General features: G+C 32.0%; 1 protein-coding gene across 1 annotated transcript; it reads left to right on the forward strand.

The window, feature by feature from the left end:
- The first annotated feature begins 6,007 nt into the window (after nucleotides 1-6,007).
- On the forward strand, nucleotides 6,008-17,844 carry LOC143079673 (pachytene checkpoint protein 2 homolog). The gene is made up of 11 exons (XM_076255147.1): nucleotides 6,008-6,353; nucleotides 10,023-10,188; nucleotides 10,892-11,071; nucleotides 11,625-11,715; nucleotides 12,340-12,476; nucleotides 13,063-13,149; nucleotides 13,454-13,560; nucleotides 14,325-14,478; nucleotides 14,947-15,059; nucleotides 15,934-16,003; nucleotides 17,091-17,844. The coding sequence occupies exons 1-11, from the start codon at nucleotides 6,262-6,264 to the stop codon at nucleotides 17,181-17,183; spliced, it is 1,290 nt and encodes a 429-aa protein (XP_076111262.1). The 5' UTR covers nucleotides 6,008-6,261; the 3' UTR covers nucleotides 17,184-17,844.
- Nucleotides 17,845-25,752: the final 7,908 nt, after the last annotated feature.

Here is a 25,752-nt window from a genome sequence, read left to right on the forward strand (position 1 = left end):
GTCTTACAAGCGATGTTCGATATGGTATGGTGTAGGTATGTTGCTATTAAGGATTGAAAACTATGATTACCATCATTACAATTGTCAAAAAGTTTTCCATATTAAAAAAAAATGCATTGACGAATGGATATTAACTGAACAAAATTATTGATCATGAGCAGTGGCTAAACAAACTATAATTGTATATCATAAACATGCGTATATCGTATCCCAGTGATGTATACCAGGATAACAGGAGTTGTCAATTGTACAGTACAACAAACCACGCCAGCCACCAATACCCGACTACACAGAAAAATAGACGTTAACAACAGTTGTTGGTTATATATTGACGCTCTAGAAAACAAATTGAAAACAACTCTTCTTGATCTTAAAAGAAAAAAAATAAAGAACTGATTAAAATCACAATTGTACTGAAGATCTCGAGATCTTATCATAACATTAAAATCAACAGTATTTGTTAGAATACATATTTATCAAACCATCTAATTGGCTGTCAAATTCAGAATCTTGATTTATCTAACAAAAATATTGTCATTATTTTACGAATTAACCAAGTCTGTGTGGTTCCTGGAAGATTTGATCTCATGATGATCTCATGACTTAAGAAAAAAACCAGCTATTATTGCAATATGATTATAGCAAAATCGTTATAACACTTTATAAATTGGGTGCGTCCGAACCGTTTACTGGTTTACCATCATCAGCAACTCTCTTGAATCACTAAATTTGAACTCGAGTAATATATTTAAACACACAATGTACATAAAAACCACAGGAGCTATGTAATCAAAGGACCTTAAAAAGGAAACAGATGAATATAAACTAGAGGCTCTAAAGAGCCTGTGTCGCTCACCTTGGTAGGACAGGTGGAGTCATGACACGATTGTTTTCTGGTGATGGTGATGTGTTTGCAGATCTTACTTTACTGAGCATTCTTGCTGCTTACAATTATCCCTATCTATAACGAACTTGGCCTAGTAGTTGCAGAGGAAATTATTTTGTGAAAATTTACAAATATTTAAAAATCTATGAGAATTGTTAAGAATTGACTATGAAGGGCAATAACTCCTTAAGGGGTCCATTGAACATTTTGGTCATGCTGACTTATTTGTAGGTCTTACTTTGCTGAACATTATTGCTGTTTACATTTTATCTCTATCTCTAATAATATTCAAGATAATAATCAAAAACGGCAAAAATTTCCTTAAAATTACCAATTCAGGGGCAGCAAACAACAACCGATTGTCTGATTCATCTGACCTGATAATAGTTATCAAAGGTACTAGGATTATAATTTAATACGCCAGACGCGCGTTTCGTCTACATAAGACTCATCAGTGACGCTCAAGACCAAAATAGTTATAAAGCCAAACAAGTACAAAGTTGTAGAGCATTGAGGATCCAAAATTCCAAAAAGTTGTGCCAAATACGGCTAAGGTTATCTACTCCTGGGATAAGAAATCCTTAGTTTTTCAAAAAGTTAAAAGTTTTATGACAGTAAATTTATAAAATGACATATAATTGATATTCATGTCAATACCGAAGTGCTGACTACTGGGCTGGTGATACCCTCGGGGACGAAACGTCCACCAGCAGTGGCATCGACCCAGTGGTGTAAATAGTTATCAAAGGTACCAGGATTATAATTTCAATACGTCAGACGCGCGTTTCCGTTTACCCCATGTCAGATTTGCTCTAAATGCTTTGGTTTCAGAGATATATGCCAAAATCTACATTTTACCCCTATGTTTAGTCATGGCGGCCATCTTGATTGGTTGGTCGGGTCATCGGACACCATTTTTAATGATGATTGTGGCCAAGTTTGGTTAAATTTTGCCAAGTAGTTTCAGAGGAGAAGATAATTGAGAAAGTTAACGACGACGGACGACGACAGACGACGTACGACGGACGCCAAGTCACTCATCCCTCTTTAAGTTCCATTGACCATATATAGAATGATACAAGCAACAATAAGAATAAGAATATAAGAATAAGAATATGTATTATTCCAATCAAGTCCAATCAAGGACCCTTGATGGGCAGCATAACATGTATACATCATGATGTGTAACAGAAAAACATTTTTTTATATAATAAAATAAAACATTAAAAAAAGTTCAGACAGATGTTATTATCTTCATTCTATAAAAATCATATACATTTAATTCCAGGCAGGATCAGATCCATAAAATCATTACAATTATCATTGTTATTACATACATTAATTAACATTTCGTCTAACATCTAGACATGTAATAATATAGCTCCCTAAATATTTAAGTACAGACAAATTTTCATTAGTTAATAACCAAACAAATTTTGCCTCATTTGAAAATGTATAAAATTAGGACAAGTACAGTTTATCTCCTTGAAAAATAGCTCCCTATCATTTTTGTATGCTGGACAACTAGTTATAAAATGTTGTTCATCTTCAACCAGATTTAGAGTACATTTCTTACAAAGCCTTTGATCTCTTTCTATATATAATGTTTTATACCTGTCTCTTCCTATTTTGAGATCATGTGCACTGATTCTAATTTTACATATGGCACTTCTCAATTGAAAATTGTTTAAAGATAGATACATTTCTTTCGAAAAACAAGTTTTAAGTTTGAAATAAGTATCTAATTTACTACTCTGTGTATCTGTTCTTTTTGTGTTCCAAAATTTTACAAAACTCTTACAAAGTTTTTGCTTAACTGACTTGATAAAAAAAGTTGAGCTTCACCTCCAAATTATGAATATCCAGCTTTTTAAAAATGAAATGTATGGATGAATACCAGCATTCAATATTATTATTAAACATGTTTTTGTTACACATGTAGATATCATACAGTAAACCTTCTTTCATTTTCTTTATTTTAAACCAATATTTTAGCGTTGATAATACAACTGAAAAATATAAAGGGAATCTACCAAGCTCTCCTAGCACAGCTAGGTTAGAGGACTTTTTGTTTACACCTAATATATACTTCATATATCTTAAATTGGATTTATCTTAAAAAATCATTCATATAAATGTGCTGTAATAAATATTCACTTTCTTTCTGGCATGCTGCAGAGCTAGTTTTAAACATACCTGTAATTTCACTGCCATACATTAAAATGGGTTTTATTGCATGGTCATATATATGTAATAGAGTAGAAATACTTGGATTGGAAGATGATAAAGATCTTTGCAATTTGAATACAGCTTTTAGTGATTTTTTGTATAATTCTTCCTTTCCTTGCTTCAAAAGTCCACTAGATATAAATTTTAAACCTAAATACTTATAATTGTTAACACATTTTATATTTTTGATATTGTATCTTTTTCGAAATAAAAATATTCTTTTAAAAGTTTACCAGGTTTATTAAATATAATAACTTTGGGTTTAGATAGATTGACCTCTAAACACCATTTAGTATAAAATTTTGATAAATCATCAAGTCGTTTTTGAAGACCTGCCTTGGAACTAGAAAAAATAACAATATCATCTGCATACATGAGGCAGTCAATCCTGCGACCATTTATATCAACAGCATCTGGGCTTTCCTTAAATGCATCTGGTAAATCATTTATAAAAATCTTGAAAAGGTTTGGACTTAAAACATCCCCTTGCTTTACTCCAATTTGAGAATAAAAATTAGGAGTAAGCACATCACCTGCATTAACACTTAAAATAGACAAATTAACCTTTGACATCATGAAACCAGAGTCATATAGACAATATTTTAATGGCACAAACGCATTTACAATAAATGGTAATGACCGAATGGATAAACTATATAATACATGGTAGTAAAATACAAACAATTATATATATATAATGTATATATGTGAATAAAAAATTAAAGGCATAATGAAAGTCTACTGCAATAGATTACTTCTCAGTGCATTTAAACAATTTGTTACGAAAGAGGAAGGTACTTTTAGTGCCGTTTAATATGTATTATTAAGTGTAAGACTTATTTTATTTTTATATCGCACAATGTGGTTATATTTTTTCCTGCAGTTTTGAACATTTTTAATACAAAAGTCTCTCTAATAAAAATAAAATTGAGAATGGAAATGGGGAATGTGCCAAAGAGACAACAACCCGACCATAGAAAAAAACAACAGCAGAAGGTCACCAACAGGTCTTCAATGTAGCTAGAAATTCCCGCACCCGGAGGCGTCCTTCAGCTGGCCCCTAAACAAATATATACTAGTTCAGTGATAATGAACGCCATACTTATTTCCAAATTGTACACAAGAAACTAAAATTAAAATAATACAAGACTAACAAAGGCCAGAGGCTCCTGACTTGGAACAGGCGCAAAAATGCGGCGGGGTTAAACATGTTTGTGAGATCTCAACCCTCCCCCTATACCTCTAGCCAATGTAGAAAAGTAAACGCATAACAATACGCACATTAAAATTCAGTTCAAGAGAAGTCCGAGTCTGATGTCAGAAGATGTAACCAAATAAAATAAACAAAATGACAATAATACATAAATAACAACAGACTACTAGCAGTTAACTGACATGCCAGCGCCAGACTTCAATTAAACTGACTGAAAGATTATGAAGTTAGGAGTAACATCTGCAGTGTAGCAGCATGTGCTGTTCCTTTTCAATTTCGCCACTTTTACAGATTTCACAAATTCTTTGATCTCTGAGCACTTTTAAATATTTTCCTCTTTTAAAGGCAAGGTTATGAGCACTTATTCTTAATTTACACAATGATGATCGATCTGATCTATCTATTTCTTAAAGCATCAACATAACCTGCCCGTTCTGACTCATTTTGTAAACACTCTGGAAAAATGTTAATTTTAGAGATGCTGAAATATTTGCATGTTGTTCCTGAAAACCCTGGTAAATTTGTTTTTAATAAAACCACAAAGGGGTTTAATAGTAAGATTAACATTTGACAAATATGATAAACATAAGTTTTGAATAATAATATTTAACCTTTTAACGAGACTGACCCATGGGTTAAAATTTGCTTTTTGTTTTGTAGCATTATATATTTGGTGAACTAAACGTCCTTCTGATTTCGCTACAATAAAGGAGAATAGGTGCTACTAATTATACACATGTACATATAGGGAAGGGGGGGGGGGGGTCATATATATAAATGATAGAGCAGCAATATGCAAAATACGCATAAGTGCACATCCTTTAATGATTGAAAGGGGAAGACATCTTAATATACCTAGAGAGGAAAGATACTGTCCTGTCTGTAAAAATGGGGAAATTGAGGATGAACAACATTTCTTATTAAAATGTAATAGATATACATCAAAGCGAGAAATATTAGAAAATAAAATAAATGTTATATTTCAAATACAGCGTAACATTACCGTTGATGAAAAAATATCTCTATTGGTCAATAAAAGCTCAGCATTATTACTTAGACTGTCTTCCTCTTTCATATCAGAGTGTCTAAATATAAGAAATAGTGAACTTAATATATGATACATCATTTTGTAACTTTTCATAATTTAGCATGATATGTTATCATGGAACTTTTTATTCTACCATGTCAATTATTATAGTTGTATGTAATGCCACAGGTCTTAACCATTTATTGTTAATGGGTTTGTGCCAATAAAAATATTTGTATTTGTATAATATACCGATGATGTCTCTGATGATGAACTCAGTGTCGGTTTCACGATAAATATCAACAACGGTTAAGATAGTTTTACAGAAAAAATGTATCTCAATCTTTTAATCTGACTTAATCATGACACAAAATTTCCAATAAGTGGTATTCATTTATCAGCTTTACTAATAAATAAAAAAAAACCACACACATCATATATGAACCCTAATTGAATGTTGTCTCGAGGGGCATAGGATTCACACTTTACCGCAAATATGCGAAATTCTTTCATTTTCCTTTAAATTGGTTTTCAAATATAATTTTAAAGCTTTTGTTTGTATTTTACTAAATAGTATTATACAACATAACTTAATAATGTATTTATATATTCACCTATTGCTATATGTTTTACGACATTTGCATATGGGCGACAACTCATTTCAGACCAGTCTACGACTGCAGACGAAACGCGGCCAAATACAAAAAAACAGTTTCTTGCAAAAGCCAGGAAATCTCTCATTTCAATCGAAATTAACAAGAACATGCATCAAACAACAAGATAACATTTAAGGTTTTCGCTGAAAAGAACCCCTTTCAATTTTTTTCTCAATCTTCAAGTCACTAGAGAGCCAGATTTTGATTTTTAATATCAAAGAAAAAAAACCAGAAGTTCTTGATCTTCTACATGGACCAAGTATCTGAACTTGGGGATGCACTTCCTTGTACCAACAATAATGTTCCGATATTCCACGTTGAAGTGTGTCAGAAGCCAACAAGGTTTGCTTTTAACTGTTAAAAATATTTGTAGAACAGTCATACCTGCCAACTTTTGAAAATGCCCATGGGGGTTTTAGCGCGCGACAACAATTTCAATGGTTACAATTCTTCGCGACGACTGTTTTGCACGTGCTGTTTTGTTTGTAGTCTAGAAAAATTGTAATATGTTTATAGTACCCTTATTGCCTTTCTATTTGAATGAAAATAAAATATTATAAAGAAGAATCTGTTTCTTGTTTGGTTTTGTTTTTGATAATTGAGTATTCACTGCTTGCAAATAAATCATTATATTTATTTATCTTTATATCTGTATAGGTATGTATCATGTCTTCATCTCCTTATCATAGGTAACTGTATAGACAAATAAGAAAGAAATATGCTATACATGTATGATGTATATTTGCAACATGATAAATAAATTAATAAGAAAAATAACAAACACTAACAACAGTATTGCAAGGTTTTTAAGCTTTATGAAAGTCATATGATATTTCTAGAAAACTTTTTAAAAAGACTCAGACAGTGTAAAATGTTTTGCTATGTTTTGTTCACTAAATTAATTAAATCTTATATTCTGACTTAAACAATTCTCAGTCTCAGTGTTTACTAGATTTACTTACTGGGACTTTTATGCAGTCTAAACTTTTTTTTAATCTTTATTATGTTCAGTCTAAACTTTTTTTTTATCTTTATTATGTTCAGTCTAATCTCAATGTACTTGTTAAGATTAACAATCACAAAAATTGTAGAGAGACTTAAAATATAAACTTTAATCTAGTCTTTGAAAAGAAGTCTAGATTGCTAAAATAATTTATAAATTTATATTTTTTTATTTGTCCCAAAACATTTGAATTCATTTAATTACCATCCTTTTATGATAATTTGATTAAAATATTATTCATTTATAGTCTTTTTACAATTTACACTTTTAAGAGCAAAATAACTTAAAACAGGATAATTCAAAGGGAAGTAACAATTTTTTTTAACAACACAAGTTCAATATCTAGCATGTTAAAATAATCTTGAGAGAAAACGTTTTTGATTGGCTGATTAATTTGATCATGAGAAACACACAATTTGATTGGCTGAACACGATTTTCCTCCATTGGACACAGTTCAAAATCGGGAACAACAATATTTTTCGTGTAGATTTTCACCAAATCGTGTTTTAGAGGGTTTTTCAGGAACACGATCGTGCAATCGTGACAAAGGGTCAAAATCGTGTAGTACACGCCTAAATCGTGAAAGTTGGCAGGTATGAACAGTTGCCGGTTGGGGACAAAGTATCCGCCAAACCAGTACCACAATATCCAAAGGATAGCAAGAATTAATTTATATCTCAAGAACCATTGATTTGTCCTGAAAAACTTTATTTTACCTGGTGCTTTAAGGGGAAAAAGTCCCCTATTACAGTAGAAAAATCAATAATTTATTTTTTTTTAAATCAGGAAAAATCTTCATTGTACTAATGATCTCAAAATCGTTTTTTTTTTTTTTTTTTTTTTGCTTTTTTTAATTCCTGCATTTGCGCAGAATGTTAGGGATTTGAGTTGTGACGTCATTTAAGTTATGACGTCATATTCAATGTTAACAAAGAAACGCTGTCATCAGGTAACCTCTTTTTTTTCATTTAAAACATTCAAATGGAAATGATTTGGTATTGAGTTCCTTCCTATATATTACTAGACTGATAAATATATATTGTAAACAAAGTCTCATGCAAACAAGACTGGAAAAAGGAAGTAGAATACTGTGCAGGTGCTGGGAATTAAAAAAGTCTGATTAAAAGTTAACGATTTTGAGGTCATTTATAGTAGAATGAAGATCTACCGTTATGTGGGACTACGTCCCAATATAATTTTTTTATTAACCAACTAAGTAAATTATGCCAAAAATGACTGTTTATTAAAAATTACATATTTTCTGTAATGGTCCTGATTTTCTGTAATGGCCCAGTTTTTCTGTAATGGCCCTACATTAATGCTCAGTTTGTCTGTATTAAGGTTATTAATAAAGTTATTAAAATTAAGTTGTAAAAAGTATACTACCTTCTTGTATTTTATTTAATTCAGTAACCAGCAACCAACATTAAAGAACCATATAAAGGGATGACTGTTCATCCTGTTTTTCAACACATAACTTCTTTCAACTTAATATCTTGGATATTCATGATATTTGGTATATTTAAAGCTTTATCATGGTGTACAAATTATTTTTTTCAAACTAAAACTAAACTAAAAGAGAAAGAGAGTACATCAAGTTGGCAGCAACACATACACTTTTGTTCAGTTGGTTAATAAATGTATTAAGAAATGGGTGGTTTTATAATGGCCCTGTTATATGTCCTCGGTCAGTTATAATGGCCTCAGATGTCTGTAATGGCTCTTGGCATTGCCTCCCGCCATTACAGACTTCCTCGACCATTATTACAGGCCTTGGACATATAACAGGGCCATTATAAAAACACCCATTCATTAATACTATAAAGATAGCCCCACCAGACGCAGTGTTATGACTGGACAAAATTACGAACGATTTCAAATGTTTGCCTTCTAAAATCATATTTATCTATGATTATCAATAAATGTTTCTATGAATAAAAACCCTATTAAAATTCCCTTGTTTTCATGATAATATAATTCATGTGCACTTGGTGAATGACAAAATCGTTCTGAAAATATTATAAGAACGACAATATAGCTTGGAAAATATATGAAAATCCACATAAAGGTTTGTGCATATTGCCTTCTTTTGTTAATATATAAACTTGAGTCTTTCCTTTACACATGACAAACTTGTGCATCTTATTTTCCTCTGGAAATGTGTTTGAGATTAAGATAAATGTGTTTTATCAATCTAGACTGTTGTCATTGATTTCTTTTGCAAGATATAGTAATATAGTGTTGTTCGGAATTGCATCCATATGTGGCTAACTTGACCTGTAAAACAAGGTCACGCAAATCTTACTAAAGTAACCTAACTGAATAGAAAATTATATGGGACATGATGCAAAATAGAAAGCCTTCATACAACTTAAATTCTATGGTAAAACAATTCAAGAAAAGTAGTCTACATAAAATCATGAAAATAAATGTTAATCACAGTTCAAAAATTGTTCATAATTATGTCTGGTGTAAATTTGTAAATTCCCTGATTTCCCTCTACAACTGAACATGGTACCAGGTCTGGTCATCTTAATAACATGTTCTCCCTTGGTCCGTTTGCCCACTGAGTCTGTTTTCTTTTAATAGATAAATTGAATCTTTAAGAAAGAAATTTATCAGTAGGATATTTTCTACAAATATGACTGAAATTGTCAGCTAACTCCTAGTAGAGGTATTCCCCTTAAATGATTATATAACTAACTGAATAGTGGCTGTTGTTGAAGATGTTGTTGATTGTCACATGCTCTTTATGGGCCTCTAGTTTGACTTGGAAGAAATGTTGACTTATAGACAAACATTTTTTTTTTGGATTTGGTTACTGCCTTGTTGTTCTCCCAAATTATCCTTTGAGTACCTACATGTACATGTACAATTTTTGTGTTGTTGAATTGCTGAATCACTGACATAGATGTCCCAACCTCTTTTTAGTGTCAAAGTAAATAGATAGAGTCTTTGTTGTAAAAGAGGCATACTTTTTAGTTTCATGTTTGGCTTTTTTTTTCAGCACTGCTAGGAATAATATAGTTTGTGAGAAAGTACAGGCCTTGTTAAAAAGGCATAAAACTGCTTATGGAGATTTGTATATAACAGATTTTGATGACAGTTTCCTGCGAGAACATGTTCAGTCAGTCTTTTTGTGTGATACAGATTTATCAAATACTGAGAAAAAGGTAATCTAAAAATAATATGGTAAATCAGTGTTTAGATATAGGAAGATGTGGTATGAGTGCCAATGAGACAACTCTCCATCCAATTAACAATCTATTAAAGTAAACCATTATAGGTCAAGGTGTCAGGCCAGGTATTTCCAAGGGGGGGGGGGTTCATTTGACTCATGAACTCGACTTTAACAGTCACAATTTGAACAAAACGTTGACTTTAACAGTGCTTATTTGATTTCTGACGAATTGACTACTACTCAACCTTTAGACCACTCCAAATCAAACACTTGTTCTTGGGATTTTGATTTGATGTACAAACATGACAAAAATTGTTGCAAGTGAGTTTAGGAATGTTTTCTTTTTATTTCAAAATGAATAATTTTGCAAGTGATAAGATGGTGATGAGAGGAAGTTCTGTATTCAGGAGGGACAAATAATTTTTAAATACAAATAAAATTGTATGTTTTAAATTACATACATTGTATGAATTGTGTAACTAGGGATGAATATTTGAAAACGACAAATAAGATAGCAGATTTCATTTTAATGGAGTCATAATTCAGGAATGGCGGTAATTTTTTTGTTTGGTTTTAAACATTTTGGAGCAAGTGAATACAAAGAAATACAAATCATGTAATTTATCAATTTTCAGTGGTCTTAAGTATAATGTTGAATTTGTGATATATATATTTGATTGATCTATAATTTACAGGGTATAGATTTAACAGGAAACAATATACAGATACATACGTACCAGTTACAGGATGATGGACCTGGTACAGAGGAATTAGATGATGAAGATCTAGCTGCTGCTAACCATTGGTTGTTACCTTCTACAGACTTTCATGGAATGTGGGACAGTTTAGTATTCGATGATGATATTAAAGGAAATGTAATTACATTTTTTGGGTTGGTTTTGTGTAAATTTGATAAATTAAAGACTTCTCTGTGAATAGAAGCATGGATACATTTGTAGGTAAAATTGATTCACTTCTATAATATTGAATGCTGCTTTTTTTTTTTAAAGTTTCTGTCAAGTTAATTAAGTATGTACCCACATACAATGGCCAATGTGCAAAGAAAGCAATGTCTGAAGCAAATATTGATATGCTTTGTTGGTCTGAAACAAAAAGTTTACAAATGGCGACTTGTGTACCCCTTGATTGATTGAAATGGAAATTATACAGATGGAAGGGTATTATGCCTATTATTTTTTTTAAGGGTCAATGAGTTAAAGGTCAAGGTTGCAATTTGAGAAACAAATGTGAAGATATCTTGTTACAAACAACATTTACTCTTTAACTTCAATCAAAGTTCTAGCCAAACTAGTGTATAAAGTAATTGAAACTTATGGTGAGAATCATGTAGGAATGCTTCTTAAAGTTATGATTACATATGAAAAAGGAAATCAAAGTGCAGAAAAGATATTTGAATTTATATTTCAGTTGTTGAACTATGCAGCAACTACCATTTTATTCTCTGACAGAAAAGTAGATACAAATGTGATATCCTGGAACAAAGTAATACTGCTTCATGGTAAGGTTATAAAGATAACATGTTTGGGTTTTTTTCTGAACTTTTATTTGGGGGGGGGGGGGGGGGAACTTTATGTTAATTTTGATTTTATGTCTGTAGCTACCCTTTCTTATTAAGGAAATGAGGATAAATTAAGGACAAGAATCGGAATGATCAAGCATCCAAACACATTCCCTAGATGGTGTAAGTTGTAGTCAATTCTGTATGCAGAATGTAACAACATTGTCATAGATACAAGAACATGTGGTATGAGTGCCAATAAGTCAACTCTCCATCCAAGTCACAATTTATAAAAGTAAACCATTATAGGTCAAAGTACAGTCTACAACACAGAGCCTTGGCTCACACTGCACAGCAAGCTATAAAGGGCCCCAAAAATTACACTAGTGTAAAACTATTCAAACATGAAAACCAACGGTCTGATTGATATAGAAAAAAAATAAAATAAAATATCTTAGATTTATTTTAATTCAACAGAATTAATGCTAAGATTCAGGAACTTTGTACAAAGTGTTGCAGTTATTTAAAACTAATGAAATGAATACTTTTATCTTAAAAGTAATCTGAAATTTCCTCAAACAACCAATGACTTATTATTAACAGATAAATGATTTCTACTTTCAGGGCCTCCGGGAACTGGCAAGACCTCATTGTGTAAAGCATTAGCACAAAAATTAGTGATCAGACTATCTGATAGGTTTAAATATGGACAGCTGATAGAAATTAACAGTCACAGTCTGTTTTCTAAATGGTTCTCAGAGGTAACATTCTCAACTTAAACATAGATATGAATATTTGGCTATGTTTTTGTCTGTTGTAGTAAAAGGTGAAATTTTAAATTATTAATTGATGTACAAAAATTGAAGTGGTTTAAAAAAATGATTTTTGTCTCTAATGACAAATATGTTGTTGGCAAGGCTAATACTTATCTATATCAACAATAAGAAGATGAAAACAAGCAATAAGTTAAGATTGAAATATTTTGTTGAATAGGGACCACCTGTTCAATTTCATAGATCCAAAACTCAAAAGGCCAGTTCATTTTATGGCCTTATTATAAAAATAAGGAGATGTGGTAATATTGCAAATGAGATAACTATCCACCAAAGTTCATATGGAGTGGATGTAAGCAATTATACCAACCATACAGCCTTCAACAATGAGAAAATCCCATACCATTTAATTAGCTATAAAAGGCCCTGACATGAAAAATATGAAACAATTCAATTGAGAAAACTATCGGCAAAGTTTATAACGAGACAATTTACGAAAAATTTCTTGTCTTTTTACAGATTTTAAACTGTTGTATTATCTGAGTTGATATTCTGTTTTGTTATTTTGTTTCAGAGTGGTAAATTGGTGATGAAGATGTTTATGAAAATTCAGGAGCTTATTGATGACCAGGAGTCTTTAGTTTGTGTTCTTATTGATGAGGTAATTATATAATAGCACAGTAACATTATGAGCAATATAATTTACATGTATAAAAATCTCACTCAAATTTTAATTGTTTAGAATGAAATCTGAATACTTGTATCACAATGTCAAGGATATTGTATAAAGGCATAACTGTTTAATCACGCTCTGCTGAGTTAAAGTACATTTTATTACATACATCTCTAATTAGATCAGCTTTATAGAACCAAAAAATGGACAATCTTGCTATTGCATTTGAAGGTTACATTTTAGTTTGATCAATTGTAGGACATCAATCTATATGAATATTGATGTTTTACAGGTGGAAAGCTTGACTTCAGCCAGAAAAAGTGCTTTATCTGGAAGTGAACCTTCAGATGCCATTAGAGTTGTAAATGCTTTACTGACTCAAATAGATCAAATAAAAAAGTAAGTTATTTTAATCCTGCATTTCAGTTTATCCATTATTTTGTTTTATATGTGTTACTTGTATCAGCAATTGGGAAAGCAAGTCTAGTAGCCACGCTATTCTGTCTTGTCATTCAATCATTTCATCTAAGTTTTCTTGGGTTCTACAAAGGGAATGGTCTGCAGCTTAATAATGTTTAGTTTCATTGTGTAAGCATTTTTACATATGCTGTGCAGTCACTTCCTGATTGTGCCAGTAGTATGAAATTTTACAAAACCCATTGAACAAGGAACATTTTAGTGAAACACTTCTTGGCACCTATGCAAATGAATGATTTTAAATTTGATCTGCAGCTTGACATTTGTTTGTATGGTGAAAGCAATCTTTTCTACAAGAATAAATTTTTTATTCATAAACTATATTCTAGACTCCAATATTGGAGAGGGACCATTTTGAAGGTGCAAATATATCAAGGTGAAAGACCAAGGCTCTTTAGGGCTTGGAGGTCAGCCAATTGCACAGTTTTGTAATTCCAAATCAGAGTCTGTGTCTGGGGATGACTTATGATAGACCATTAAGATATGGTTTGTTCTGATATTACCATATTTTTTACCATAGATTTGCTTCTGCATCAAGTATAGTGCAATTATCATCCCATCAAACATACTTAAGTATATTGTTGTAAAGTTTTCTTGTTTTGTTTTTTTTTATTATTTTCTTGACAATCAGTTGAAATTAATCTCAATTCTATATTTTAATGTTTTCTCTCTTTCTTTTTCCACAGACACAACAATGTGATGATTTTAACCACTTCTAATGTAACTGGAGCAATAGATCTTGCGTTTGTTGACCGTGCTGACATTAAACAGTATATTGGACCTCCTTCACCTGGAGCTATTTATAAAATCTATCTGTCATGTATATGTGAGTTAATGAAGGTAGGAAATATAATCATGATCTACAGTTCATAGATAAGCTGGTTTTCATGCATTTTTAACCTTTGGTTTTCATGCATTTTTAACCTTAAAAAATATATTAATGTAGGTCAAGTTGATTTTTACAATTTCTGTTCAGGAGTTCTGAGTTCTGCCCTTGATTGCTTTAGCAATGATACTTTGAATGTAATAAATGTCATTTTGACATTCACTTGTACATACCATGTTTCAAATTTCTTCCTATATGTTGTAAACTAGCATATAAAAAATACTGGCTTAGCATGTCCTTTAAGTACAAATTATGGTTCATATACATGAAATATTCTTGTCCTCATTGTCATGGTTGTCACTGTTATCATCAAAATTTATGGTGTCATACATTGAAGTTGTTTGTTTAAAATATAATTATGTTTAACTTCTCTCATATATTATCTCACAAATTTTAGATTAATTACATATGTTTTATTTCAGGCCAAAATAATAAGTCCTGCTCAACAAATGTTTGACTTGAGACAATTAGAAGTAATGAGATTCATGCAGAATGATGCAACTAGACTTAGTTTACAGCTAAGGGACATCTCTATGTAAGTAGTTCCCTTTTAACACAATCACCAAAACCATGTTAAACATTTTTTTTCACAAATAAATGATATATAAGATTTTCTTAGAAAGCAAAGTTTAGTTATATTACCAGTTATTATTTTTATTTTGAAATATTTATATTGAAACCATATCAGTGCTGAAATTCTTTATTAACATGATTTACTTTAGTTTTGCTTTTATTTCATGGGTCCATTTTCAGTTTATCCCTGTATGAAAGATAAAATTTATTGAAACCTTGGATCAGTTTCATAATTTGAGAATTTGGAAAACGAAAAAAGGAAATAGTAAGATAAAAAAGGAAAGATAAAATGTTTGTCCAGTTATAATTTTCTTATTTCAACAACTGTTTTGTAAGCAATAAGGTTGAATATGATCGATGTTTACTTAATGTTGAAAGGCAAATTAAGGAGGTAACTATTATATTTTTAGTTTGGTCTCTATAAAACGTAGGTCAATCTGTCTCAAAATTTAGTTAATCAAGTACAGAAAGGTACCATTTCATGTTAACAAGTGTATGTTTTTTTGTTTATCACCGAGTGGATAAAGTTTAGCTGTGGTGATGTATTAGTTACACCTGTTAATCAAATTGCAGTATATTTGCTTCGTAAGGCCACACTTAAAATTATTTTGGTTTGCCCAAACCCTACCAAACATTGAGACAGTGGGTAGGTAGGTAGGCATTTTTTTGTTTTTTTTTTTGTTTGCAAAGAGAAATTTAAGTATGAGATGTCTATTAGTTTGATTTTGAGTAGGCAGATATTTTCTTGGTAGGTAGGGTTAGGGCAAACAAACCTATTCTTTTTTATGGCCTAAGTAATACATCAAATAAGCATCTCATTTTTCCTATGATTTCAGAAAAAGTCACAGTTTAAGTGGAAGAACACTAAGAAAACTACCATTTATTGCCCATGCAATGTTTGTACAAGTAAGTAACACAGCAAAGTGGTTATACTGTAGAACCTAGATAAGTCTTGTTCAAATGTCCCTTGAATAACTGTTCAAGTTATCTGAGGCTTTTAAAAGTTATAAAAGGTCAAGAGATGCATCACATTTTTCAGTTTCAATCATGTCCTTACCTTATTGTATACTCTTTATTTAAAAGTCCTGGAGTCAGTTTCACAAAAAAACTTTCGACTAAGATTGATTCTTAGTATACTGAATTGTTCATGACTAACGACCAATATTAGTAAACTGAATTGTTCATGACTAACGACCAATCTTAGTAAACTGAATTGTTCATGACTAACGACCAATCTTAGTAAACTGAATTGTTCATGACTAACGACCAATCTTAGTATACTGAATTGTTCATGACTAACGACCAATCTTAGTTATAACTTATTTTGTGTAACTGACTCCTGGTATGTTTAATGTAGAAAACATTTTTTTTTCATATTCCAATCCATCTGCATTATAAGTATTGCAAAACAATTTATTTAATGAGATTATGGCAAATAATACCATAAATTAATGTATACAAGATAGATCAATGCTTAGTAATGTAGTACTTGTATAATGAAACAGATTTTGGAGATCATTGCATTCAACTTTCTATTTAGCTTTATCTGAAGAAATTCAGCCTATTCTTTTTAAAATCATTTTTTTCTGTAACCTTTTAATAAGTTTTATTCTAAAGATTCATTTATCTCCAATTGTCATACTGGTAGTAGCAATTACAGAAAACTAAGTTTGTTGCACAGTTAAAACTCAGATTCTAATATTTGACTGAGTATTTTGAACTTAAAATATTTCTTGCATTCAGAATGCTAAACAATGGTTCAAAACATTGTTTGCTGTAGATTGGACATCTGATAAATTGTTTCATAAATTAATTCAATGTTATTATTCTGTAATAGTACTCTGATGAACCTGGTTAAATTTTTTGTGATAAGAATATTTCTAATATTGCACACAAGACAAAGAAACAAGAAATTTTCCTTGGAACTTCTACCAATTTTGCAGGTCTTGATAATCTTAAGTTTTTACAATAATTTTTATTTTATTTTTTGTAGTGTCCTTCTGTATCATTAGAAGATTTTCTGAAAGCATTGGACAAGGCAGTTGAAAGACAGTTTCAAGAAAGAGCTGACTTAACAAAAGATTAGCAGAAAATATTTATTGTAGACACCTATACACATTATAGTTATCATACTAAAAACAAAATGTGCATATCAATGATATGAAATGGTATAAAGATATCTAGTTAATCAGATCTTTTTAATATTATTTTGTTTCAACTGCAAACAAAGTTCAAATCAAATTCCACAGACTTTTCTCTAGGTTCAATACTTGAAATCAGCAAAACTTTTAAAATGTAAATGTTTTGTAATATGTTTGTCAGTTTTTACAAAAAGAATTTGGGAAAGAATTATACTAATCAAAGTGAAATCATAACAAAATTGGTATCAAATACTACATTTCAAATTTGTTCCAAGAATAAAGTAAATTGGGCTGCAAAAAAAAGTTGTTAAACTTTTCATACTGTTGTCTCATTCAGTTCAACGTCAACTTATGTTATTGAAGTAAGTTTAAGTGTTATTAATATCCGATAATTAAGTTGTTAGTTGTTGAATTTTTATCTACTGGGAACTTTGTCAGAGATGAGAATATAATTGTTATTATGAGAGAGAAAGAATGAAAATTGACATTACCATGTGTGATATTCTCTTTGATTATTCCTTGTCAGGAGTAAATTGGAGACTTTAAGCCCTGAAATGTTAGTAATTTTAAAATGAAATACTAATATAATAAATATTGATTAAGTTACTAGTGTGGTTGTTGTTTAATATTTGCACAATGGATATAAGACATACTTTTTGGTTCATCACAAATTATCTCATCTGCAGACACTCACATCAAAAGGAAAATCATTTACCAACTGAATGCACACTAACCTATAATGAAATTACTAGCAGTTTATATATATCTCCCAATTGATACAATATTCCCATGCTTGCTGCTCACAAGGAAGCATATTAAACCAAGAGTTCCAAATGGTGAAGTTGAAATCATCCCTTCGTAAATTTTACGGACGCTATCACGAGTTGGTTGACCGTTATGGAATAACCATTTCACAAATGATATCGGACATGTTCCTTACGTTGTAACTACAATCCTTCCCTTTCCTTTCATGAATGTGACCTACCGAATTAGGCTATTTACCGGATTTGTTATCACATAAGCATCACGACGGGTGCCACATGTTGAGCAGGATCTGCTTACCCTTCTGGAGCACCTGAGATCACCCCTAGTTTTTGGTGGGGTTCGTGTTGTTTATTCTTTAGTTTTCTATGTTGTGTCATGTTTAGATTTATGAGTTTGACTGTCCCTTTGGTATCTTTCGTCCCTCTTTGAGTGGTGATAAATGCACTTAAAATTGCAAAATAGTTAAAATTCTTCAATCCTTGATGTGTTGATGTTTGTCTGCACTGTGTCAAGACTACACCTTCAATAAGCAATAGGTCAACTGTATTTGTTCTTATTGTTATGCCCCACCTACGATAGTAGAGGGGCATTATGTTTTCTGGTATGTGGCTCCGTTCGTTCGTTCGTCCGTTCGTCCATTTGTTCGTTCGTTCGTCCCGCTTCAGGTTAAAGTTTTTGTTCAAGGTAGTTTTTGATGAAGCTGAAGTCCGATCAACTTGAAACTTAGTACACATGTACCCTATAGTAAAATCTTTCTAATTTTAATGCCAAATAAGATTTTTACCCTATTTCACGGTCCATGGAACATGGAAAATGATTGAGTGGGGCATCTGTGTACTTTGGACACATTCTTGTTATTAAATACTATGCTTGATTCCAATTGTTATCATGTTGTCAAAGTGTGTCGTTTTGGGTGACATTATAAGACGGCATTTGTGCATTTGTTTGACACAAAATCAGATCAGAATGTCCTTATGACTACCTTGTTTTAACACTGTTTTAAATGAAGAAAATGATATATTTCTTAAGGCGGGGTGGGATTGTGTACATAAGAATAAAGACTGGTTTTTGTAAAAAGTCAAGCAATCACAATTACTTTATCAGTTCAAAGATGCAGGTATCCAGTTAGCTCACCAAACGTTTTAATGAATTGAGAAATCGAGTATACTCAAATGGTATTTCTGGTAATGAAAATAATATGGATCAAACACATTGTTAGCTGTACATTTCTATCTGGCAGAGATCAATAACCTTGTTGTCATTTTTATGGTTCATTGGCGAACATGAGGATTTTATAATAAGGTCCATTTCTCTGATACAAAAAGCATAAGGTCAATTTATTTACTGTATGAAATAATTATAAGACGAACATCTGACCTTGATCTCATTTTAATGGATCATTGATAATGCTAAATTTATCTGATAACTACAGTTTAACCTTGACTTGAAAACTTTCAACTTATTGATAGATTGTTAATGTTTAACACCACTTTCACAATATAATGGCTATTTGTTAGTGGAAGCTGTGAGTAAGTCCACTGAAAACCACGATTCTTCAGCCGGAAAACTAGCATTTCATTTACCCGGACATCATATGGGACACAGCAACTGCTCTTGGACCCAACAGAAATCTAACGGACTTGTTGACAACTGAATCATACAACTTTACACAAGTACATATGGTGTCAACTTGTGAAGGAAACATCTTAGATCTCGTTTTTGTAACAAACTCTTGATTAATCTTCATACATCATACCAGGTATTTCTGACCACAATATTATCATCAACCTTGAAACAAAAGTCCAACACCAAAAAAAGTCAACCAAGAAAATGCTACATAAATAAGAAGGCAAAATGGCAGCAATTAACATAGACCTAAAACACACACTAGTAGGGGTCAAAGAAAAACATCAGCAAGGTGCTGAGGTACTTTGGGACACCTTCAAAAGTCGGCTTCAAATCACCTTGATACATAATAAGATTACGACACAACTTCCCATGGATCAAACATAAAGAGAGAAAACTGCTGAAAAAAAGGCTATACAAACAAACTAAACAAATGGTACACAGGTCTTTTCAACAGGAATGCACGAAACAACCCAAAAAAGCAGATTACCAATATGTCAACCAAAACATCTTTGAGGTTTTAAACAAAAGGCCAAGGCTGATGAATAGTTCCATTAAACAGGAGCCTAATCGCACCAGCGATAGTAAAGAGAAACCTGAACTACTACATGTACTAGAATCATTCAAGTCATATCAGACACTAATTTACTAAGAATAAGAGTCAACAAGAATGTGTCCATAGTACACAGATGCCCACTCGCAGTATCATTTTCCATGTTCAGTGGACCGTGAAATTGGGATCAAAACTTTAATTCAGAATTAAAATTAGAAAGATCATATCATGGGGAACATGTGTACTAAGTTTCAATTTGATTGGACTTCAACTTCATCAAAAACTACCTTGACTAAAAACTTTAAGCTGAAGCGGGACGAACGGACGGACTAACGAACGAACAGACCCACAGACCAGAAAACATATTGTCCCTCTACTATCGTAGGTGGTGGGGCATAAAAACAGTTTAACAGCAATAAGGATTGACCATATAATGGACTTGAAGAAACCGATCCAAACAATGCTCTGAAACTGACAACATTCCACCGTCTGCATTCTCAAAGAATGTGCTAAACAACTTTTACCTATTCTTCAAATAATTATGCAATGCTCACTAGACACAGGTGAACTACCAAAAGACTGAGGATATTCAAATATATCAAATATTTTCAAATAGGAAGAGAAACACCTCGCAGAAAACTATAGACCTGTATCTAACATCTGTCACCAGCAAAATAATAGAATACATCATATGCCGGCACATCCTTAAAAAAAAGATTTTAACCAATATAAAGCGTGGATTCAGATCAGGATACTCATGCGAATCCCAACTCATTAATCCCATCAATGGTTTCCTACAAGAGCACGATAATGACAACTTTTACCTATTCTTCAAATAATTATACAAATGCTCGCTAGACACAGGTGAACTACCAAAAGACTGGGGATATTCAAGTATATCAAATATTTTCAAATAGGAAGACAAACACCTCGCAGAAAACAGGAAGACAAACACCTCGCAGAAAACTATAGACCTGTATCTAACATCTGTCACCAGCAAAATAATAGAATACATCATATGCCGGCACATCCTTAAAAAAAGATTTTAACCAATATAAAGCGTGGATTCAGATCAGGATACTCATGCGAATCCCAACTCATTAATCCCATCAATGGTTTCCTACAAGAGCACGACAATGACAACTTTTACCTATTCTTCAAATAATTATACAAATGCTCGCTAGACACAGGTGAACTACCAAAAGACTGGGGATATTCAAGTATATCAAATATTTTCAAATAGGAAGACAAACACCTCGCAGAAAACTATAGACCTGTATCTAACATCTTTCACCAGCAAAATAATAGAATACATCATATGCCGGCACATTTTTAAAAAAAAGATTTTAACCAATATAAAGCGTGGATTCAGATCAGGATAATCATGAGAATACCAACTCATTAATCCCATCAATGGTTTCCTACAAGAGCACGACAATGGACAGTAAATCGAAATAGCAATATTGGACTACACCAAAGCATTTGATACAGTAACACACAACAAATTACTCCACAAACTAGACCAATATGGAATCAAAGAACCAATGGCTGTCAAATTCCTCCGCACCATCTTGAAGGGGTATATATCCGGAGAAACAATAGTTGACTCTGATGTTCCTTATTAGGACACTGTTTGAGGAGGAGAACCGATCATGTTTCTTTGCCACATAAACGACAAACCAGACAGCTTAACATCATCAGTAAGACTATTTTGAAGACGATTGTCAATAATACAAAACAATTCAAACCTGAGACTACTATTTCAAACTGACCAAACTTAAATCAGATTTGGAACAACTAGAAACTGAATTTGGGCCGACAAATTGAAAGATGCGATTCAAAGCTATGTCTTATCCATCAATAAAAAACTCTAATTACAATTTATATACGCTAAACAATCACATCCTACAAGAGATAAAACTTACAAGCTAATCGCAGTACAAAAATGCTAGATATAGGAAATGGTATTGACAATTGACAACTCACTAAGAAACTCAAAATGTATACCAACACAACAATTACCAACGAGGAAATCCTGAACAATCGTAGGCCAGTTCTATGGTCCTTTGGATTTTAAACCAAATTAAGTTGAATAACTGGATCTTACTTCACTGTATTCGATACCTAAATAACATAAGGGTCCTTACAAATAACTTTATATTGCTTGATCTTATGAGTGATCCACAAACCACTGCCTAAATCATTAACATTAATTTTATCAACAATCAAAGCCGAAACAAGTGGAAACATGTATCTTGTCTTAGGATTTGATAAATCTTACTTTTATTCAAAATCACTGATTTTCAACACACAATCGGTATTCCCATGGGAACCAATTGTCGTTTCTTCTTGCTTCTTCAACGGTATTCCTTTATTCCTATGAGGCTGATTTCATATACGAGCTTCTTATGAAAAGCCAAAAGAAGCTAGCATTATTCATCAACTTTACCTTCCACTATATAGATGATATCCTTTCACTAATAATTCAAAGTTTTTCTTACTAAATATTGAACCCATCTATGCTATCGAACTTAAAATAAATGTAACAAAAAATACATTTTAATCTCTTTACAAGAAATTGACAATAATGTCGGTTGAGAACAAAACTTTACAAAAAAACAAAAAAAAAAGAGATGATTTCAGCTTCCCAATTGTGAACTTTCCATTTCTGTTTAGCAACATTCCAGCAGCTCCTACATATGGAGAGTATTTTTCCAGCCATTACGATATTCCAGAGCTTGCATTTCCTATCATGATTTACTCAGTAGAGTGTTGCTGTTTACAAGGAAGCATTTTGAACCAATTTAATAGTTTAAAGTGGTGAAGTTGAAATCACGGCTTGATTGGCAGTTATGGAATATCTGTTACAGAGATGGCGACGGGTATATTCCAATTGTTGTAGCCACAATTCCGTCCCCTTTTCCTTGAGTGTTAGATAACTAATTTTACTTATAACCGGGTTTGCACTTACAAGAACAACATCACGGGTTCCACATATGGAGTAGTATATGCCTACCCTTCCGGAGCACATCAGATCACCCCCTCCTGGGTCTTTGGTGTGGTTAGTGAGGCTCAGTCTTTAGTGTTTTATTTTGTGTAGTTTTAGTCTTTTCGTCGATTTTTGTCTTTTGTCATGGTATTGTCAGTTTGTTTTCGACTTATGAATCTGAATGTCCCTTGGGTATCTTTCGCCTGTCTCTCATAAAGTTTTGTATGTAATTGTTAATTCCATTACAGAAAACTGTTTGATCGGGAAACTAGGTATTGACAATTCACTTTAAACCACAACATATACTCCAATAAAAAAAGTCTCTCCAGTTGAAATAGTATCAAACAAATACTGATTGCTGCACAGTTTACATCATTCAGTGAGTGAGAGAATTGAGTTCAAATTTAAGTTTCTGTACAAATAATTGGCCAACGCATTGATACAACGTAGATCTTGTTTTATAAAGAGGTCATGGTACAGTGATACTTTTAAAATTAAATCAATGCTCTTCAACTTCGTACTTTATTTTGCCTTTTTAACATTTTTTTATTAGAACGTTACTGATGAGTCTTTTGTAGACGAAACGAGCGTCTGGCGTAAATATAAAATTTGAACACATCCTTAGAAACTGACATCATCGTGATGCTTGTATATCAAAAAAGTATATGTGGTATGATTGCCAATGAGACAACTGTCCACAAGAGACCAAAATGACACAGACATTAACAACTATAGGTCTCCGTACGGCCTTCAACAGTGAGCAAAGCCCATACCGCAAAGTCAGCTATAAAAGGCTGTGATATGACAATGTTAAACAATTCAAACGAGAAAACTTTTTTATTGACAACTTATTTCAGGGTATACTATACGTACGTAACCAAAGGCTTCATACGAAGTAAACTTTATTTCTTGAGAAATTCCGCTAGCAATGTCATTTAATTACTGCTTCAATATTTGTGTCCTCTCAGTACACCAAATAATTCAAAGGTTGTTAACTATATTGATCTCGTATATCTGATCAAAATTGAAATACAAAGTTAAAATAGTATCCTATTAAAAAAAAACTTTCAACAACAATTAAAGACATGTAATGCTGGTGTCCTTCAAATAGATGCCACAAAGATTAAGGAACTCGGGAGAAGTACTAGAGATTGATACTGCCCACATTGATTCAAATGAAACCGGAAATTGCACATCAACAACTCATTAAACTTAGTACAACATCAACTATTAACACTAATCAACTAACAGCAAATTATAGAGATGAACACATACCTGCATGGTGACCTATGTCTTTGTTGACATCTTCGCCGGCATATAAGTTTCTGGTACATGATTGAATATATACATGTATGTCTCATTTGCAGTCCTTACAAATTTCTTTATTTTATATTCATAAAACACACCCTTTACCAATGCACATACCAAGAATATGTGATTACGATATCGTTATAACCAACAAACCTCACTTCAACATTGCAAGAAATCACCCATACAACCTTTCTTCTATTTACACAAACCATGGAAGTATTATATTAAACACTCAGAAAAGTGGATATTTGTTGATACCCGGTATAATAATATATTTTTCCAATCAGCTTTTCATCAAATTAAAATGTACTTGTTAATGGCAATTATTTATTAAGCCTCTTAACTTTCAGGACAAAATTTAAACTTATGAATCAAAGTTCATTTTCCATTACTCTGGAAGTTTTTCAATGAAAGAAAGAATTCATTCATTCAATGGCAAAGTTCCTAAGAAGTTTAAAAGTTCAATTTGTTTGTTCTTATAGATGATTCTTTAATTATATTTGATCTATTTTTCTTTATGTGCATGTGTTTTTCACACATCATAAAAGGACTGTCTCGGGAAAAGAAGTGCCTGGTTAATTAAAATGGCTTGGCACATGATCAGACAAAAATTGACACCTTTAAAATGTTTATGGTGTCAGTTCAAAAAATTGCCAATATCAGTGTACACAAGGTAAGTTTTGTACTTAAGGACTGAAACAAATCTTTTTTTTTTAATTTCGCGTTTATGTGACCTGTCCATATTATCTAGCTAAAAAGCTTTAGGAAATGATGCTGTTTAAACAACTATTTTTGTAGTCAACAATAAGATGATCATAAATAGTGAAATAAGAATAATAAAAACATATATGTACGGTAAATCATCCTCACAGGGGCAACTAAACATCCCAAAGAGGAAATCTGGCCGAAATAGCGGTTAATATATTTATGTCCCAGACGAAAATAAAAGTCAGAGTCCCTCGTTTAGATATATGTCTTCGAAAATCGTCTCTGAACATATCTATACTCGTTGTGTCCGGCACAGTAAAAAGTAAAATCACAAAAATACTGAACTCAGAGGAAAATCAATTCGGAAAGTCCATAATCACATGGCAAAATCAAATAACAAAACGCATCAAAAACGAATGGACAAGAACTGTCATATTCCTGACTTGGTGCAGGCATTGGTACAGTAATTTACCTGAAAAGAAAATACTCCGGCCGAAATGAAAAAATACCGCAGCGACCATGTTTTTAACCCTTGACCAATCTGTTATGATCAGAATAATCT

Source organism: Mytilus galloprovincialis, chromosome 6 (assembly GCF_965363235.1).
Source record: "Mytilus galloprovincialis chromosome 6, xbMytGall1.hap1.1, whole genome shotgun sequence".
In the NCBI taxonomy this organism is placed as follows: Eukaryota; Metazoa; Mollusca; class Bivalvia; order Mytilida; family Mytilidae; genus Mytilus; species Mytilus galloprovincialis.

Excerpts from the sequence above, each read along its gene's own strand:
- LOC143079673 (XM_076255147.1), top strand. The coding sequence starts at position 6,262 with ATGGACCAAGTATCTGAACTTGGGGATGCACTTCCTTGTACCAACAAT. Across the intron at positions 10,189-10,891 it reads TATCAAATACTGAGAAAAAG|GGTATAGATTTAACAGGAAA; the intron begins GTAATCTAAAAA and ends TATAATTTACAG. Across the intron at positions 13,561-14,324 it reads CAAATAGATCAAATAAAAAA|ACACAACAATGTGATGATTT; the intron begins GTAAGTTATTTT and ends CTTTTTCCACAG.